Source organism: Giraffa tippelskirchi, chromosome 1 (assembly GCF_054371585.1).
Source record: "Giraffa tippelskirchi isolate mGirTip1 chromosome 1, T2T-mGirTip1v1.2.pri, whole genome shotgun sequence".
NCBI lineage: Eukaryota > Metazoa > Chordata > Mammalia > Artiodactyla > Giraffidae > Giraffa > Giraffa tippelskirchi.
In genome coordinates this window covers 216,953,629-216,972,219 of record NC_137275.1, presented here as the reverse complement: position 1 = coordinate 216,972,219, position 18,591 = coordinate 216,953,629, and the positions used below count along the sequence as shown (strand labels likewise).

At 49.9% G+C, this 18,591-nt stretch overlaps 2 protein-coding genes and 1 pseudogene across 5 annotated transcripts; all 3 read left to right on the top strand.

The window, feature by feature from the left end:
* Positions 1–94: 94 nt before the first annotated feature.
* Positions 95–2,759, top strand: POLE3 (DNA polymerase epsilon 3, accessory subunit). The gene is made up of 4 exons (XM_081528127.1): positions 95–243; positions 344–429; positions 783–901; positions 1,184–2,759. Exons 1-4 carry the CDS (start codon positions 178–180, stop codon positions 1,354–1,356), a joined length of 444 nt encoding a protein of 147 aa, XP_081384253.1. The 5' UTR covers positions 95–177; the 3' UTR covers positions 1,357–2,759.
* Positions 2,760–3,692: 933 nt separating this feature from the next.
* Positions 3,693–3,994, top strand: LOC145520737 (small ribosomal subunit protein eS21 pseudogene; annotated as a pseudogene).
* A 2,498-nt stretch (positions 3,995–6,492) lies between these two features.
* ALAD (aminolevulinate dehydratase) lies at positions 6,493–16,755 on the top strand. Of its 4 annotated transcripts, none has more exons than XM_081527831.1 (12): positions 6,493–6,561; positions 11,634–11,821; positions 13,248–13,298; positions 13,749–13,845; positions 14,274–14,409; positions 14,516–14,599; positions 14,706–14,794; positions 15,002–15,057; positions 15,145–15,232; positions 15,321–15,407; positions 15,828–15,957; positions 16,603–16,755. In XM_081527831.1, the coding sequence occupies exons 2-12, from the start codon at positions 11,709–11,711 to the stop codon at positions 16,659–16,661; spliced, it is 990 nt and encodes a 329-aa protein (XP_081383957.1). In that variant the 5' UTR covers positions 6,493–6,561; positions 11,634–11,708; the 3' UTR covers positions 16,662–16,755. The 4 variants fall into 4 exon arrangements, with proteins under 4 accessions (XP_081383957.1, XP_081383978.1, XP_081383949.1 ...); XM_081527852.1 differs by having other exon boundaries at positions 13,081–13,298; XM_081527823.1 differs by lacking the exon at positions 6,493–6,561 and adding an exon at positions 7,903–7,925 and having other exon boundaries at positions 11,705–11,821.
* The last annotated feature ends 1,836 nt before the right edge of the window (positions 16,756–18,591 follow it).

The window sequence follows — 18,591 nt, the reverse complement described above, 5'->3', positions numbered from 1 at the left end:
AGGCGGAGGCGGGGCTGAGGGGGAAGGCGGCTCTGGCGCGCGGGGCACTGTGGGACACGGTGTGGGCCACGCGGGGTGGGACGGAAGCCTCGCTGGGTCAGACCGTGGCGACGCGGGAAGTCCGGACGCCGTAGCGGCCTTAAGAGGAGGTCTCAGGTACGGTCCCCGGCCGCGACCATGGCGGAGAGGCCCGAGGACCTAAACCTGCCCAATGCCGTCATTACCAGAATCATCAAGGAGGCGGTAAGCAGCTCCAGCTGGCGGCCGGACCAGGGACGGACAAGCGGGCAGGGGGAAACAGGTGCTGGGCCGGTAGCTTTGCTCACCCTCGCTTTTCTCACAGCTCCCGGACGGTGTCAACATCTCCAAGGAGGCCCGGAGCGCCATCTCCCGCGCCGCCAGCGTCTTCGTGCTGTACGCCACATCCTGGTAAGGTGGGCGGACTTAGCCGAAGCTTAGTTGGGCTAAAGCCTAAGGGAGGCGTCAAGAGATCCCCCTGGTTTGGAGTTCGTAACCTGGACCCCGCAAACCCCAATAATTATGTTCTACCTCAGTGGAGCGAGGTTCCGAGCCCTCGTTTTAGATCTTGAAATCTCTGAAACAAAATAAGACAATTACTTTAACCCTTTTGTATAGGGAAGGGTGGGACTTACCGTGTCACAAATAACCACGCAGGCACCTAAGACGCAGGCTTTCCCATTCCACCTTTGGGTGCTTCTTTTCCCACCCACACCATACGCGGCAAGAGGGCATCTGACAGCCCTTAATCTTTCTTCTTTCAGTGCCAACAACTTTGCGATGAAAGGGAAACGCAAGACACTGAATGCCAGCGATGTGCTGTCCGCCATGGAGGAGATGGAGTTTCAGCGGTTCGTTACCCCGTTAAAAGAAGCTCTGGAAGGTAACTGCTCTTTCGTCTTCTTGAACATCCAAGTAGATGTTCATCCTAAATGACCTGCTCAACCTGGCCCTCAGAGTTGATCAACTTGAGTCTCTTTTAAAAGCCCAGTAGCAAGAATTGGATGCGACTCAAATGGCAGGTACCACCTCATTATCTGTTTGGTGATGCTGGGCAGATTATTTTTCCTTTTGTACCTCATTTTTTCCGGTTACCCAGTTGAGTTAGCTGCTGCTGTCTTGTCTGGTTCAGCCTTGCTTCCTAACCTCCTCTTTATCCTTACAGCTTATAGGAGGGAGCAGAAAGGCAAGAAGGAAGCTTCAGAGCAAAAGAAGAAGGACAAAGACAAAAAAACAGATTCGGAAGAGCAGGACAAGAGCAGGGATGAGGACAATGATGAAGATGAGGAAAGGCTGGAGGAAGAAGAACAGAATGAAGAGGAGGAAGTGGACAACTGAAGACGATGGGGAGACGCCCCTTGGAAGGAACCCCAGGAAAACCTGGTACACGTTTGTGTGAAGCTTTTTCCGGCTGGCAGAGTAGTCTTAGGCAGAAGAGCCTGAGAAGATTGAAATAAAAACTGAATGATTGTCAGGATTATCATCAAAGCCAGTGCTTCCCAGACTCAGAGCATCTGAGTAGCAGAATCCTGTTTTGCTTAATCAGTCTCAAGGTTATAACTTTTTGGCAAGAGGGGTTCTGAATGGCTAATTTAATTGGTCAGTTTGATCTCTTTTGTTTACATACACATATAGTTAGGCAATTGTTGATCACCAGTTCCCTCCCTGCCCCCCAAAAAAGTAATAATAACTTCCATGCTGCCGGCTGTGTTCCAGATCACAGAGGCAGTTAAGGCTCAGGAAAAATTGGAGTTTGATCACAGTCAACCTATTTGATTATACAGTATTTGGCAATACTAGCTTATTTCAAGTGATCAGAATGGCTTAGCTTTAGGAAGCTACTAAAAAGGTTGAAGAGAACAACGAAATCTGCTGTGTCTTCACTTGACAGTAACATTAATTGAATTTTGTTTTCTACAGACCCACTTGGCTTAGAGCCCTTCTATATTGCCTGTAGGCCTGTAACCTGCTTGGGAGGCTACCTTCTAGGCACGTATTGTTTTTAAATCCACAGAGTTGAATTAGTTAAGCAAGGTTGCCAATGTCTTACTCTTATAAAACAGATGGTTTAGTCGTAAATACACCTCACTGCCTGCCACTGTACAGCTTCAGGATTTGTCATCACCTCCTGAAAGGTATAAAATTCCGGGTTTTTGTGTCCCATAGTTAGTCCATCTTCCAGATTTGTGACTATGGCTTTTCATTTTTCCAATTCATGACAAGTTCCAAACTTTATTTCTTCTAGGCACAACTTCGTCCCTCTGTGCTTCTCACCACCTGTCTCTGTCCTGCCTCTCCTCTGCTCCCCATTCCCAGTTTCTCTGTCCCTCTTTTACTTCTGCCAACCCAGGAACTTGGATGACCTGCAATATCCCAGAGTATGGGTTCCTCTGATTCCCTAGTTCTAATCTCATGTCTTAAACTGATTTTGTAAACCTCTTTGACCCATGAGGGAAATCTGATGGTGCTCAGGAATTTAATTCCTCCCCTAACCCATCCCCTTTAACTGCTTCTAAGTATCTCTGTTGACCTTTCCAGGTTGTCTTCTCTTTCCATTTGGTGCTCCAAGCACTTTTTTGTTGGTTTCTTTAAGTTGAGTGCTTGGAGGTTGAAAGGTAGTGAAGTGTAGTTTGACACTGTTGATTTGTTAAATGAATACAGTGGAAAGTTTGTTGATAATTGAGTGAAAAATATTGAGACAATTATAATGCTTTGTATAATAAAAAACATTATTGTTAAAAGTGATGACTCCTCTATCATCCTTCTTGTTGATACAAGTGTGCTTTGGCTGAGGACCATGGATCATGTTCTATACAGTTCTTGTGTGAACTGGGCCAGACCCTTGTAAATATGGGCTCTTGCATCACCTTGGACCACCAGCAGATGTTGGCTGTTAACAGGTAAGGGTGCTGCTCTTCAACCACAGAGAGCTTTCCATGGCTCTGCTGGGCACCCTATACATACTAGATGCAAACATTTATTGAATCCCTGCTATGTGTCTGGCAGTGTTCAAACTGCTATCAAGTATTAACTCTTAAACTCTATGAAGGAACACTGCTGTTACCTCCATGATTTCAACTGTAACACCATATTACCTCTGATCTATATAGCTGTTTCAAAGCATTTTTCATACAAACACAACCCCAGTGGCTTTTCCTTCTCCACAGCAGAAACATCCCTTTTTTTTTATCCTGCTCTCACATTGGTATTTGTATGAAAGACAAAGTTATTCAATATATATTTATTATTTCTCCCTTGCAATTTATATTAATGATACATCTCTAACAGTTAGCTATAATGTGACAGTATTACATCTTTGGGAAAACAGTAAACACGAGTCCTTCATAGTTGGTTACTGTACAAGTTTTTTTTTTTTTTTTAATACACTAAAGTGCAGTTTTTTCATCTCTAAATTGGCAGTATAATACCTATCTTGCAAGGAGAATTTTAACACAAGATTCTTAACACAATGGCATATACACAATAAGACCTTGTTTTTATCTTTTTCTCTTTTGTACACACGTTCATTTCCCTTTGAATTAACAGAACAGATTCTGAATTGGAAAGAAACCATTTTGTAAGAAGCACTGAGATTCTTTGAAAGGATCAGTGCAACTAGGTGGGCTGGTGGACGGGCAAGGGGGACAGCTCAGGGCCCAAGACGCTTGCTCAACATGCAGAACAATGCCTGAAAGTTCGTGGATCTGTATGTGCTGTGGAACCATATCATTGGCACCAAGGACCATGCGTCCATCCAGATGAACGTGGCTAAGGTTGACAAGGTGACAGGCAGGTTAAACTGCCAGTTTAAAAACTCTGCTATCTGCGGGGCCATTCACAGGATGGGTGAGTCAGATGACTCCATTCTCCAGCTGGCCAAGGCCAATGACATCATCTCAAAGAACTTCTGACTATAGACGATCCGGGACATGGAATATCTGTTATAAATAAATAATGAAAACCTAAAAAAAAAAAATCAATGAAACTGATAATCTTGTCTAAGATAATTAGTTTTCTTTCATACTAGCAGACTAAGAAAAATGTAAAATCTGGATACATATACAGCATAACATTTGTACTCTGTGATGAAATTAAAGACTAATCCCTGTGGCTTCTGATAGACATCAGAGGCACTGTCAAGTATTTGATTGTTTTTGGAGCAGAAGAATTTGAAATAAATTTCAAGTTTCAGTTTGCTCATTTATGTTAATATATTCATTTCTAATTATATAATTTAATTTTTTTTATTTAGGTAATATTGATTTCTAACATAAATTTCATGTGTACCTACCTGGGAGGCACTCAAAATAGTTTACTGGGGCTTGGTTTTGTTTGTTTTTATTTTTATTTAGTAAGTACAGTATACATACTAAAAGTACAAATAAGAGTAGAGTTTTATAAAATTTCACAACACATTCATGAAACACACTGAGATCAATAAACAACATGACCAGCACCCTAAAAAAGTCTTTGATTTCCCTTCTCACTATTCCCTATCTACCCAGTAGTAGTTGTGATCCTGACTCCCAGCACAGATTCATTTTGCCTGGGTTCTACTTCATATAAACGAAATCATGCAATATGTTCTCTTGTGTCTGACTCCTTTTGTTCAACATTATATTTAAGATTTATATTGTTGCATTCACAGTACTTTTTATGGTTAACAGTAACAGATTAAGGTAGAATTATATTTTAAAGGCTTCAGGAAGTGGAAACAGGTCTGTCAGCCAAGAATAAGAGATAGAGGGGCTTCCCTGGTGGACCAGTGGTTAAGACTGAACTCCCAAATCAGGGAGCACAGGTTTCATCTCTGGTGGGGGAAATAAGATCTCGCATGAGACGTGGAAAAAGTAGATTATACCAAACAGCACTAAGATCCTGAATACGGCATGGCATGGCCAAAAAGACATGGGAAAAATAGATTAAAATTTCCACCCTGTGATTACCTCTATGAGGGGGGCTTCCCAGGTGGTGCTAGTGGTAAAGAATCCTCCTGCCAATGCAAGAGACTCGGGTTCGATCCCTGGATCGAGAAGATCCCATAGAATAGAAAATGGCAACCAACTCCAGTACTCTTGCCTGGAAAATCCCATGGACAGAGGAGACAGGCAGGCTATAGTCCACGGGGCTGCAAAGGGTCAGACACAACTGAGAGATTGAACACACCTCTGAGTTGAAGGAGTATGGTAAACATGTATTGAAGAGAAATCCTAGTGGTGACATGGGGCAAATTAATCTCCTGGCAATTGTTTTCCCAATCTATAAAATGAAGGTAGTAACATAGTTGTCATCAAACATAGATAAGTGAATGTAAAACTTATGGTAATGTCCCTGGACTCTTTAAAGAACAAAAAACATTACTTTCTTTCCACCACCTTCCTTATTTGAACACAGACCAGAATCCCAGGGATGGGGGAGCCTGGTGGGCTACCGTCTATGAGGTCGCACAGAGTCGGACGCGACCGAAGCGACTTAGCAGCAGCAGCAGCAGCAGAACTCTAGTAGCTAGGAACTAAGCAGTGTCATATTTTCCCAGCTTTAAGCCTCTCTGTCTCTTAGCCTTGGAATATAAAGAGGTATAAAATAGGTTTGGAGTACAGATTTTGGAATAAAACCTGAGAATAAGTGTAATACATCCCACTGGCATCCTTCACAGTTCAAAGTCAACTGGTCAATAATCCCTGTCTCACTTTTACAAAGGAATTCCTTTGCTATGGTATTGATCCCGGCCCTTACTTCACTCATCCGATGCTACCAGTTCACCCAAGCCCCATAAGACTCACCAGATCCCTCCTGCCCTTGCATATACTCTGCTGCACCTTGCCCACTTACCCTCAGACTTTTGGTCAAATCTCTCATTGTACCCATGATAGACAGGTCTGATTCTCCTATCAGACTTGAAGCTTTTCCAAACTGCCCATGTCTTTCACATCACATCTCCCAAACGATGGCACAGAGTAAGCCCTGAAAAATTACGCTGGAATAACTTTTCTCTGAAAACTTGGAGGGCAGCCTGCTGCTGAACTCAACAACTTTGAAATGCTCAGTCCGCAAAAGTGGACTTAGTTATTGTGTTAGGCACGATGGTGTTGTTTTAATGTCCTAGACATCTAATTATTCTTTCAACAAGCAACCAGCGCCAAGTATACGCTAGGCTGGGATGAGAGGGGCTTTAAACAAAACCATCTTCGAAGCCAGTCCACAAGCAGAACAGAACAACACCGCCCTTGGCCCCCAAGTGGGCTCTCTAGGGCCTTTCCCTGCACATGCGCGAATCTCAGCTAAGGGAGGGGTGGGCCCGCCAACCCTTCGGCACACCCGATTGGCCAGGCCTGCCGACGTGTGGGAGGGGCCGCGGCCGGAGCCTACCAGCCCTCAGGCAAAATGCCCGTGGGGGCGTGGTCTGCGCGCCGTCGGGGGCGGGCTGCGGGGGTGGGGAGTGCTGCTTCCGAAAGCGCCGCCCCGCCCCCACGTGGGCTCCGGGAGACTAAAGCGCGCAACCGTGGTGGCGGGAGCGGTGTCTCGGATTCCTTAGGGAGCCAGGTGAGTAGAGTCTAAGGAGCCAGGTGAGTAGAGTCCGGCCTCGGGGAAATGGCGGACTTGGAGGCGGAGGCTGTGGCACCAAAGTCTAGTGTCCCCAGACCCGGGTTGTGCTGTACGCCACAAGCGCTGGCTGTGCAGCCAGGGACGGAGTCACTGTGCGACCCCTATCTGGGGCTCTTAGAAGTAGATGGTTCAGCTGCAGCGGGGTTGGGGGTGGTGGTCTCTGTGTGGCCATTGCCCTTAGAGACCCGGGTCTGGGCTCCGACTCTCCTCTGGGGTCCTTTCCGGGGCTCTCTCCTTCAGTTCAGAGCCCGAGGTGCCTCGCAGGATGCGGGAGGGCGGTGCAAACAATGACAGACCAGTGCCAGGTGCTAGGATTGCGTGTACGTTTTCAGCGTTGGCCCATTCCATCTTATAACAGTCTATTGAGGTCGGTTCAAGTCCTTATTTACCAGGTGAGGAAACAGAGGTCTTACAGCTGAAAAGTGACAGAATCAGAATTTGAACCCGTATCCACAGACTCCAAAACCCACACGCTTAACCGTCGTGCTACCAGCTTCAGCCAGGTTCAGAGTCACTGTTCTGCCTCTTCCCTCCCCTATCGCCTTCTCGCGGAGCTCTCCAGGAGCCCACCTCTGCTGATAGGCAGCTTTGAAATCTGTACTTAAGTATCCAGGGGTAATGGTGGACACTGAGGAATTCTCTGCTGGAGACCTGGCTTCTAGCCCCCTTCACCCTCTGTACAATCTTGGACCAATGTCAGCCCAGATTACCATTATTTCAATGATGTAATCAACACGCTTTAAGGAACCCTCTTAACCAGTATGTTCTAGGAGTTTGGAACTGGCAGATTTGCCTTTTAGCTCCAAATAGCTAAGCCCAGATGAGACTGGGCTCTTCAAAGTCAATTCAAGGCTTGGGTCTCCTTCTCTTTAATCCCCATTCCAAGTCCTGGGACTGGCCTTAATAGATATTCAGGAAATGCAGGTTGAATAAACAGGCAGCCAGTCAGATCCTTTTCAGAACTGCCTATCAACTGGGCCCTTCTGGGGCTTTGGATTTCTCAGCCCTGAGCACCTTTTACCTAGCTGGCTCTTCTGACCGTCTCCTCCCCTGCTAGTGGCAGAGCCAGCCTTCCCTGGCAGCAGCTTGCAACCCTTTGTGCCAAGACCATAGCCTCTGGAATCCTCAGAGGAACACAACATGGGTGCGTCAGACCCAGCAGCTCTTCTCAGCTCCTCCTGGTCGTGGTTCTCTAGGGTCCAACTTAGGTTACTCCCAGGTTGGGGAGGTTACCTTCCAAGGAAGGAGATACTTTCACAATCAGTCTGAAATTTACTTATGCCTCAGTGTCCCCTCTTCCATGAAGCCACCCATTCTTGATTCCTAGAGAGACAGGTCCCACCCATAGCCCAGGTCCACCCCTCTACTGAAGCATCTGTATGGTGATGGTTTCTCCTCTACCATATAAACTGCTAGAAGGCAGGAACCCCCACTTCAGATATCCTGGAAGACCCTGTGGCCCATCCCAGGTTTGAGGGAATGTTCTCCCTTCTGGGTGCAGAGGGCACAGCTGTGAGGACCCTCCTGGAGGTCTAGTCAGCTCACTTCTGCTCCTGATGATAGTAAAAGTATCAGCAGCTGTGAGTTTACCGTGTGGCTCCTTGTGCCAGGCACATACCTCTTCACTATCTCTGATCTTCTCTGCAGCTTTGCGAGTTAGATAGTATCGTTCCCATTTGATAGATCGCGAAATGAAGATTCTGCAACCTTGCCCGGAGTCACACACAGACAAGACCTGGGACTGTTTGACCCTGAAACGTTGTTCTTTCTGCACCACTTGCTACAGCCTGCCAGTTAAGCTACTGTGTTCTGAATCCCATGGTGACTTGCCTTTGTTTTTGGTGTGGTGTCACAGGATTTGAGCTCTGGCTTACAGGTTCTCTTAATTTAGGAGAAGGGCCTCTCCCAGGTTTGTGACAAATCTTCCAGTCTTTGAGGGTCTTTTGGGAAAGCAAAACTTCCATCTGGATTTGGCTCTGATGCTCAGAGGGGTGTTGTTCTGCTGCATAAATATTTTTTAAGCTTGTATGTAACAGGATGACTGCGTGGGGCAGGTAACAGGGCACTTGAGTGGAAGCCAGGTCAAGCTCAGAGCTGTACATGACTTGCCGTGGGTGTCAAACAACTCCTGTCGCTTTCTGCACCCTGCTTCCGCAGCAGAATGTGAGAGATGAAACAGGATTGGTGATTTCAACTCTTTTAATGTTTTCAGCACTAATACCCATTTCTCAAATCTTTCTCTGAAACCTAAAATTAAAAAACAAACAAAAAAAAACAGGTAAAAGTGGAACTGCCCTAGTAAGGCCTGCCCCTTACCACTCTCACCCTCCTCCCTTGCCCGCCACCCCTAAAACCCCCCGTCTCCTCTGGGTAAATTGGGACTGCACAGCCCTAGGCAGCCCCGCCGTGTTGCTTCTGAAGGCATTTGTTCCTTCAGCAGCCTTCTAAAGTAGATGCAGAGTTGAGACCAGTGGAATGCAGCCTTGAATTCCAGAAGCCTGGGGCTGGCTGCCATAAAGGTTGTTCTCTAGAAAGTAAGTTAGAACCTAGCTTCAGAATGTGATGTGAATGACGTTGAGCAAGTCACTTCACCTCTCTGAGCCTCCATCTTCTTAGCACCAAAAGTTAGGACAGTTCTCTGCAATTACATGAGATAATATATGTGTATAAAGTATCTAGTGCAGTGCCCAGCACATGACACACCCTCAGTATTTTTTCCTCTGATATCCTGCACCTCTGCATCCTCGAGGCAGAGATAGTATAGGCAGAGAGACTTCTGCTGAATCAAGTGTTTATCAGTAGTATGGGGTATAGTAGGCTAAACCCTGTAGTCATTGTCTGCAACAAACTCACAACAAATTCGCTCACATTCTGGCTCAGTCACTAACTAGCTGTGTGGTCTTGAGCAAGAGAATTAACCTCTCTGAGCTGGGCTAATCCTTGGCAGACCTGAGAGCAAAATCTTGCACAGAATGGGCACTCAGGACTTTGTATCTTCTGAACGGTTGCTCATATGGGGGTTGGGCCATCTTTGGAGAGGCCTGGCTTGCCCTGGTCAGATGATGTGGCTGGCCCCAGGGGTGTGGTGGTGAAGTGGAACCTGTGTGGCTCCCGATAACCCCAACCCCGCCAAGGAGGAGGATCAGACAAAGCCGGCCCCTGAGCTAGCTGGGAGGAAGCCAAGGGGGCCTGGGAGAACTAGGGGGCAGAGAGAGGGGAAGGCATCATCAGTGTACTGAAGGACCCCCCTCCCACAACAGGCCCGGAGTCTGTGCAGCTTTGGGTAAGTCCCTGCCCCTCTCTGGGCCTCTAGGTCCCATTCATACAAGGAGATATTGGTGGCTCTTTGTTTTCCCCCCTCGCTGGCTGTTAAGCACTTCCAAAAGGAAGTGTCTAAAACAGAGCTCTCCACCTCCTCTCTCTCCGAGCTCAGCTTCCCACAGCCCTCTTCCTGCCTGTCACTGGCTCCGCTGTCCTCCAGGTCAAGCAAGCTAGAGCATCTGCCCAAAGAGACTGCCTCTTGGCCGCCTTAGGATGGCCCTTCCTTCCCGCCCCTTTAGCCCCACAGCCTGTGTCCTCCTCTACTCCTAGTTGGCTCCACTAAGGCTGCAAGAATGATCTCCCTAAAGCCAGGCTCTGGCCAAGCCCCCCCCACCCACAGCTCAGAAATCTTCCCTGACCTCATCCTGGCCGCCCCCTACCCACCCCCGGCTCCTCTCCTCCTAACATACATCCTCAATTGCCTCTCCCAGCCATCCACACCCCGTCCTCCTGCCCCCGCCCCACCCCGGCCCCTTCCTTCCCTTCCGGAGGGAACGTTCTCCCATTTCCCTCTACCAAGCTGAACCCACTCATCCTGGAAAACCAACTTCAAGTCCTGTCTTCTTCCAACAAGCTTCTGATGTCCTAACTCACATTGGAAAAGTCCTCGCCTGTTCACAGTGGGCTCGGCCTCTCCGAGATGCACTCAGTCAGCCCAACTTGCCACTACAGCAGTGCCAGTTGGATGAGAAACCACGTGTACGAGAGCCCACCGTGGCCTGGCATGTGGTAGATGCTCAAGAAACACATGTTAATGCCGCAGCTTTCTCCTGTCTTATTTGGCATTGACGGCACGTTGTCTTTGTACTTCATGTGATTAAATATTTACTGTGTGGCAGAGTGCTGTGGGGGAGGCAAAAATGAACTAAGTGTGGACCCTGCCCTGCAGAAGCTCTGCCTACTGGGAAGGAGATAAGATAGGTCCACAGAGAGCTGTTATATAAGAGAGACTGATCTGGGCGAGAGGAGATGGTGCACAGGGACAGGGAAGGAGGGACTGCCTCGTGAAGAGCCTGGTTGGATTTGGGAGTGGGGGAGTTATGGAAAGAGGAGCACAGCCTCCTAGGCAAAGAAGGTGAACCAGAAGGTGGCCAAGAGTGGCAGGTGCTTGGGGAGCAACATGAGGCTGTCTGGCTGGAAAGGACAACATCCGTGGCCACTCCCAGGGGTGTTTGTCTGTCGGACATTGTGCCATTTAATCCTGTTTCAGTGTGTCCCACCTGATAAGAAGTCCATGTGTCAAGAGGTTAGCAGTGCTTTTCCCTAGAGGCAGAACTACAGGACATTTTTCTCTTTCTGCTTATCTGTACTTTTCTAAAATTCCTGCCAGGCCCATGGATGTCATTCAGGGAATAGGCAGAGCTGAAGTGGTGGCTGGATCAACGATTCTCATAGTAATTAATGTCCGGTCCATCCCAGACTCAAGTACAATGAAAATAAATTATTAGAGACATGTTTTTTGTTTTTTGTTTTTAAAGAGAGACCACGTAAAATACAAATCCAGATTTTATGTTATTAGATTCAGCTTGCTCTGGAAGTTTCTGAAGGCCTACTATCATGGGTCTCCTTATCTTGATGCAGACTGGCAGGGACTGATGAACCCCAGTAGCACTGGGTTAGAGCCTGAGGGAATGTGACCACCTCCTGGTACCAAGGACCATGTCTCATGTGCCTCCCGTTGCCCCCAGAGCTGAGCACACAGCAGACCCCCTGGGAGACCTCCATTCCGACCAGCTGACTGTCCTGTGCCCTCCGTGCCCACCATGCATCCTCAGTCAGTTCTGCACAGCGGCTACTTCCACCCACTGCTCCGGAACTGGCAGACAGCCACCACCAGCCTCAGCGCCTCCAACCTCATCTACCCCATCTTTGTCACGTGAGTCCCCCAGTGAGCCAGGTCTCTGATCTACAGGGGGTGGGGTGTGTGTGTGTGTGTGTGTGTGTGTGTGTGTGTGTGTGTGTGTGTGTGTGTGAATGTGTGTGTGTGTGAACAGAGCAGGTGTCTGTGTTGTGAGGGGTAAAGTGAACTGTCAGTTTGGAGCTCAAGGTATTGGAAGTGACCTATGGGTTTAGGACAACCATCTTTGAAAAAAAACAAACCTTGAAAAGAATACAGTCCTCCTTGTTGGAAAATAAAAATAACCCTTGCCTGTCATCCTGAGTTTGTGCCATAAGACAGAAGTTGAGATCTTCTGTAGGTTCCACATGTAAAAGGTGGCAGTCATGATCATTCATGATAGCATCTGACTCTTATTGAGGGCTTGGTGTACCCTGGGTACTACTATGCTAAGCACCTATATATATTACCTCATTCTACCCTGACAGTATTCAGATGAGAAAAATACAGATATGATCCCTTAGAATGATCCCTTAGTATGATCCCTTAGAATGTCATCTCCACAAGGGCAGGAATTTTTGTCTGTTTTGTTCACTGTTGGATCACCAGCCCCATAAACAGTACCTGACACATAATACTGCTACTGCTACTGCTACTGCTACTGCTGCTAAGTCGCTTCAGTCGTGTCCGACTCTGTGCGACCCCATAGCCGGCAGCCCACCAGGCTCCGCCGTCCCTGGGATTCTCCAGGCAAGAATACTGGAGTGGGTTGCCATTTCCTTCTCCAGTGCATGAAAGGGAAAAGTGAAAGTGAAGTCGCTCAGTCGTGTCCGACTCCTAGCGACCCCATGGACTGTAGCCCACCAGGCTCCTCCACCCATGGGATTTTCCAGGCAAGAGTACTGGAGTGGGGTGCCATTGACTTTATAAGTGCTCAATAAATATTTGTTGAATGGGGCATTCCCTGGAGGTCCAACAGTTAGGACTCCGTGCTTTCGCTACTGAGGGCCCAGGTTCATTACCCAGGTGGAAAACTAAGAGCCCACAAGCTGTGCAGTGCATCCCCAATATGTATATATACTTGTTGAATGAGTGAGTGAATTGACCCAGGATACGGATCAAAGAGGATATCATGTGGTCAAGGTCACCCAGGCAGTAAGTGACTGGGGCTAGCAGCCAAGGACCTTCTGACCTCAGAGTCCAAGTTCTTACCCGCTTGACTCCTTCCTGTGAGTACGGTTCTTCTAGCACAGTTGCTTGTTGTCACTGTTATTCTTGTTGTTCCATTATTATTTCAGGCCCTGGGCTTGGCCAGGCAGGGGAACCAGACACTGGATCCCATCCTCCTCCCACCACCTCCGCCTCCATATCCCTTCCCAGCTTCCCAACCATCCCTCCCAGTCAACCCCCCACCGCTGGCCCTTCCCACAGCTACCAATCCATAGCCCATCCCCGGCTCTTGCAGGGACGTTCCTGATGACAAACAGCCCATTGCCAGCCTCCCAGGAGTGGCCAGGTATGAACTGGGGTGGGGAGGGCAGGGTTATGATAGAGGGAGCGATTTCACAGGTGGAGGTGCCAGGAAGCTGATACAGACCCAGGAAGGAGACGATCTGGAGAGGCTGACTTCCGGTCAGAAGGGTTTTCTTGGGGGCAGAGTTGTTCCACAACAGAGGAGGCAGCCTAGTGCCTATCACCAAAGGCATCACAGCAGAGAAGAGTTGAAGTTCAGATGGGAGCTCAGTAACAGAACCTTGAAGGGATCTTCAAAGCTGAATCCCACAGCTCTGCCACATGGGGCCTCGGTTTGCCCATCTGTCTGATGGGTGCATTCCTGCCCCACCCTGTACTGTGAAACTTGAGCCCTCCTAATGCCGTCCACAACTTGACTCTTAACAGAGGCACAGACCAGAGGGGTGGGGGGACCCTTGCCTGGGCCCTGCCTCACTTCAGCCCTGGCAAACAGGTACGGTGTGAACCGGTTGGAAGAGATGCTGAAACCCCTGGTGGAGGAGGGCCTGCGCTGCGTCCTGATCTTCGGTGTCCCCAGCAGAGTTCCCAAGGTGATGAGTTGGAGGAGGAGTCAGAGGAAGTGGGGGGAGGGGTGGATAAGCTGAGGTTCCACAATGACCACACCCTCGTTCCAGCCTGGTGCTGGCCCAGGGCTCTACTACATGAGGCCTCAGCTTGCCCATCTGTCTGATGGGTGCGTTCATCTGTCTGATGGGTGGCCTGGGGTCACCAGTGAAGGAACACAGCCCCTGCCCGGGAAACAGCAGCCATGTGGCATCAGGAAGCCAAGCAGGGCTGCAACTCTGAATGGGCAAGTCAGGTCTCCTGTACAAAGTGGGAACAGTCCTCCCCAGGCCTCCTGGTCCAGGGGCGGTGGTGGTGATGAAGGAGTGGGCTGGTCTGCTCTGATAGTGGGCCACCGTGCCTCCCTAAGGCTTCATGTAACAGACACATCACGTTGTCCTTCCCCTGCCACTAGGATGAGCGGGGCTCCGCAGCCGACTCCGAGGACTCCCCGGCTATCGAGGCCATCCGTCTGTTGCGCAAGAATTTCCCCAGCCTCTTGGTGGCCTGCGACGTGTGCCTGTGCCCCTATACCTCCCACGGTCACTGTGGTGAGCTCCCGCCTCCCACCAGCCCCATTGCCACCCGTACTCCCACTGCACTGGGGATGCGCCAAGGCCTGAGCTGTTCCCCCAAACCCAGCTGTCTGTCCTGCAGGGCTTCTGAGTGAGAACGGGTCATTCCAAGCAGAGGAGAGCCGCCAGCGGCTGGCAGAGGTGGCTCTGGCCTATGCCAAGGCAGGTGAGTTGACTCCCCAGCAGGGATGAGCACCCCCAGGTCAGGGTGGAGACAGCAGGATGGGTAATGGAGGATCCCAGAGTTCTGAAGGCCACCCTTTGCTCTTCAGGATGTCAGGTGGTGGCCCCGTCGGACATGATGGACGGACGCGTGGAGGCCATCAAGGAAGCTCTGATGGCACATGGATTTGGCAACAGGGTAGGGGAGGGGTGGGTGGAGGTGAGAGAGCCTGGGCCAGACCTGCCCCTATGTCTGCTCCTCACTTGGACAAAGCAAGGCCCAGAGCTCCAATGGGCCTAGGACACAGGCTCGTCTTTGGACCTGGGTCCTTCCTCTCCTTGTCACTTCACGCTGGGACATGTGGAAAGGGCTGGCTGAGCTGAGACCCCTGTTATCTCCCTGTAGGTATCAGTGATGAGCTATAGTGCCAAATTCGCTTCTTGTTTCTATGGACCTTTCCGGTGAGTAGGGATGGGTAAGGGTCTGCTGTTGAATCCCTGACCTGTTAGCCCAAAGCTGGAGCCCACCCTCGTGTCTCTGCTTCCCAGGGAGGCGGCTCAGTCAAGCCCGGCTTTTGGAGATCGCCGCTGCTACCAGCTGCCACCCGGAGCACGAGGCCTGGCCCTCCGCGCGGTGGTGAGTGACCAGAGCTCGAGCCCCACCCACCCTCCCCCCACATCGCTTCGCCTCCCAGGCACTGCCCACACCATGCCTCACCTCTTAGGACCGGGATGTCCGGGAGGGAGCAGACTTGCTGATGGTGAAGCCAGGAACGCCCTACCTGGACATCGTACGGGAGGTAAAGAACAAGGTGAGAGCAAAGGTGTCACCACCTAAGACTGAGTCCAGATCAGGTCAGTCCCGGCTCTGTGTACCATGTGACCTTGGGGAAGGGATTTTCTGGGCAACAGATTATAAAGAACAAGGGCCAGAGCGGGGACTGGGGAGATGAGAGTGTGTCCACAGATTCTGGGACTTTGATCGAGGGACTCTCGGAGTTGGAAACAATCTGCTCAGGAACTAGAATGCTCCCCCACCTCCCGTATCCCATCCCTGCCAGGGAAACACTGTGGGCCTCTGTGCCAGGGCTTGCAGGAGCCTTTGAACAACTCAAGAGTGGGCCAGGCTGCCAGCAGCAATGACTCAGGGCTTGTGGCAGGGAGGAAGGGACACCCAGAGACACAACCACCCCTGCCACTTCAACCTGCCTGTCCCCACGGCTTCCCCACAGCATCCTGAGCTCCCCTTGGCTGTGTACCACGTTTCTGGAGAGTTCGCCATGCTGTGGCACGGGGCCCAGGCCGGGGCATTTGATCTCAAGGCTGCCGTACTAGAGGTCATGACTGCCTTCCGCAGAGCAGGTGAGCAAGCAGGAGTGGGGGATTTTGACCTGGGCCACAGGGAACTGAATAGGCACCTTGCCCAAACAGGGAAATAAAGTTAGGGGACAGCCTGGAGTTGCCTGTCTGGAAATGCCAGTGATCTAAACAGACAGGCTGGGGAAGGGACATGAAACTGCAGGGCAGAAGGTGAGCAATGAAGCACACAGAGCCCTCAGTTACTTCTTGATTTTGAGACCTTGGGCAAGTCATTCCTCTAACTTCAGTGTCCCTGTCTGTAAAGTGGGGATAAGACAGATGGTACATGGTCATCAAGGGGATTAAATGAGATGCTGCGTGTAATTGGCATATGCATGTCATTTCAGAAATGAGAGCTGGTTTCGTTGGTTAGGCACACGGCGTGGCGGGGGAACTCACAGCTTGCCTATTTCCCCCACTGTGCAATTTTATACATTGCCACACGGAGGCCCAGAAAGAGAAAACGCCTTCCCCAAGGTCACACAGTGTATAGAGCTAGGACGGACCAGAACTGGACTCAGTCTTAGGTGGTGACACCCTTGGGCTGTGCCTCTTCATAGTAGCCTTCTTCCCACCCCAGCCCTCACCTCCCAGAAGGTATTTCCCAAGCTGATGCCCTGCCTGCTGCCCGCTTTTCTCCCCACACAGGTGCCGATGTTATCATCACCTACTACACGCCTCAGCTACTGCAATGGCTGAAGGAGTGATGGAGAAAGTGTACCAGATCCAAGAACTAGAACTTTTCTATTCCTGAGCCTTGGAGAAGTGAAAACCAAAGTAAACAATGCTTTTAGAACTGTGCATTCCTGCCCTCTTCCTGCTTATGTGCTAGCAGGCGCCTAGAAGCCCTGGGTGGGTTTCTGCCAGCCTGCCAAATCTCCCCACTCACAGCCACATCCTCACTGGCTCTCCCAGGCTTCCCAGTCCCTCCTCTGGGTCAGTCCTGAAGCTCACCTCTGCCAATCCCGCTCCTTCCTCTGGGGTCGCTTCAGCTGGAAAGCCACCAGGACTCATGGCGTCAGCTCAGTGGGGCCTGGGAGAAGGGCTTGGAACATTAAGGGAGAGAGAGCAGTTGATTCTTGGACCCTAAGAAGCTCTGGAAAGCTGGAGGCCTCTGGCAGCAGAGCTCGGCACACAGGCCTAGATTGACACCCTGGGTTTAGAGTTGACATTTGCTGCAATTCCACTGGAAAGCGATCCCCACATAGGCCAGTGGTTGCCAGGCTGCCTGAGGTCTCCTGTTGTTCTCTGAGCCATAAACCCGGAGAAGAATTACTCGTTAACAAGCAGAAAAGAACTAATTCATGAACAAGCAGGAACGCTGCTAAAGGATTGAAATTCAGAAGCAAAGAGAGAATTCCTGACTGTTGGCGATGGCACCACCGAAAAAGGCTCTTTATTGCAGAGATATTTCTTGAGAAGGTCTGCTTTGTGCCCACGCACAATACCGGGTCCTGGGGATATATAGCAGGACGGACTTCAGCTTGTCTCTGCGTGGAATCTACACAAGGGAACCAGGGTGACAGACGCCAACGAGAAAATAGACAAGGCAGTTACAGATCGTAATAGTGCTTCCAGGGAGAGAAAGGGTCTGAGACAGAATCATAGATGATGGGCCTCGCTTGAGAAGCCCTTCCTGAGATTGAGGTGAAGGAAAGGCCTTTACCAAGAGGAGAGGGAAGCGGACGTCAGAAACTGTGAGAATGACGGCAGAGTGTGCAGCTTCCTGCGACAGCAGGAACCCCATTGTGGGAACCAGATGAGGAAGAAAAAGGTGGCTGACAGCACTGGAGGTTGGAAAGGTAGATCCCACACTTCGTAGGAAGCTTGGTTTCTATTTTGTATCTGATAAAAAGCCATCTGAAGGGTCTTAACCAGTGTTATATGTGTTCCAGTTTCCCCCATTCTGCTGCCATGAAAAAAAATGGAGGGGCGAGCCAGAAACAGCCTGGTTGGGAGGCTGCTGCAGACCCCAGGGAACCATGGCAGTGGCCTGGACCAGGGTGGTGGCAGTGGAGAGCAGAGGAAGCAGAATGTGTTCAGGATACATTCTGAAGACCAAATAAGCAGACTTTGCCAGTGTTTTCCTGTTCGGGAACTGAGGCAGGGAATGAGATGCCTTCATGGGCTTCTGGCTTGAGAAACAGGTCTCTTGGTTCTTCTAAGGGGATGTGATGTAATGTTCCCCACCCCCAGTGAAAGTTCAGACCCAGCTAAGGAGGGGCCAGTTTGCAAGTCCACCTGCCTGTCTGCAGAGTGACAGAGAATCCCAACTCTAGAGCCAAAGCAAGACTATTTTGGATGTTAAAGCAGTACAACCTATTTTAAAATGGAGAAATATTTGATTTAGAGGCAGCTCCCCTCTGACTCCTGGTGCTTTTCCCCAGAGCTATGGCCACCTCATTCTGTTCGCAGCTTTTGGGACATGAAGAATCACCTTGAGACCTAAAACATGAGAGATGAGCCACTGATGGGTCTCAGAGCTTGGACCACGCCAGAACCTTGCACCACCTTCGTTTTTGTGTTCCCTGGCCCTAAGCTCATTCATGGTTAGTGTGAAAGGGAACGTTCTTCAAGGCCGTCACACACTCATCATTGCCAAGCTGAGAGGGGGCCCAGCTCTGTTCTAGGCACAAA

Excerpts from the sequence above, each read along its gene's own strand:
- POLE3 (XM_081528127.1), top strand. The coding sequence starts at position 178 with ATGGCGGAGAGGCCCGAGGACCTAAACCTGCCCAATGCCGTCATTACC. Across the intron at positions 244-343 it reads CCAGAATCATCAAGGAGGCG|CTCCCGGACGGTGTCAACAT; the intron begins GTAAGCAGCTCC and ends CTTTTCTCACAG. Across the intron at positions 430-782 it reads GTGCTGTACGCCACATCCTG|TGCCAACAACTTTGCGATGA; the intron begins GTAAGGTGGGCG and ends TTCTTCTTTCAG.
- ALAD (XM_081527823.1), top strand. The coding sequence starts at position 7,903 with ATGCCTCAGTGTCCCCTCTTCCA. Across the intron at positions 14,600-14,705 it reads TCTGGCCTATGCCAAGGCAG|GATGTCAGGTGGTGGCCCCG; the intron begins GTGAGTTGACTC and ends TTTGCTCTTCAG. Across the intron at positions 15,408-15,827 it reads TACGGGAGGTAAAGAACAAG|CATCCTGAGCTCCCCTTGGC; the intron begins GTGAGAGCAAAG and ends GCTTCCCCACAG.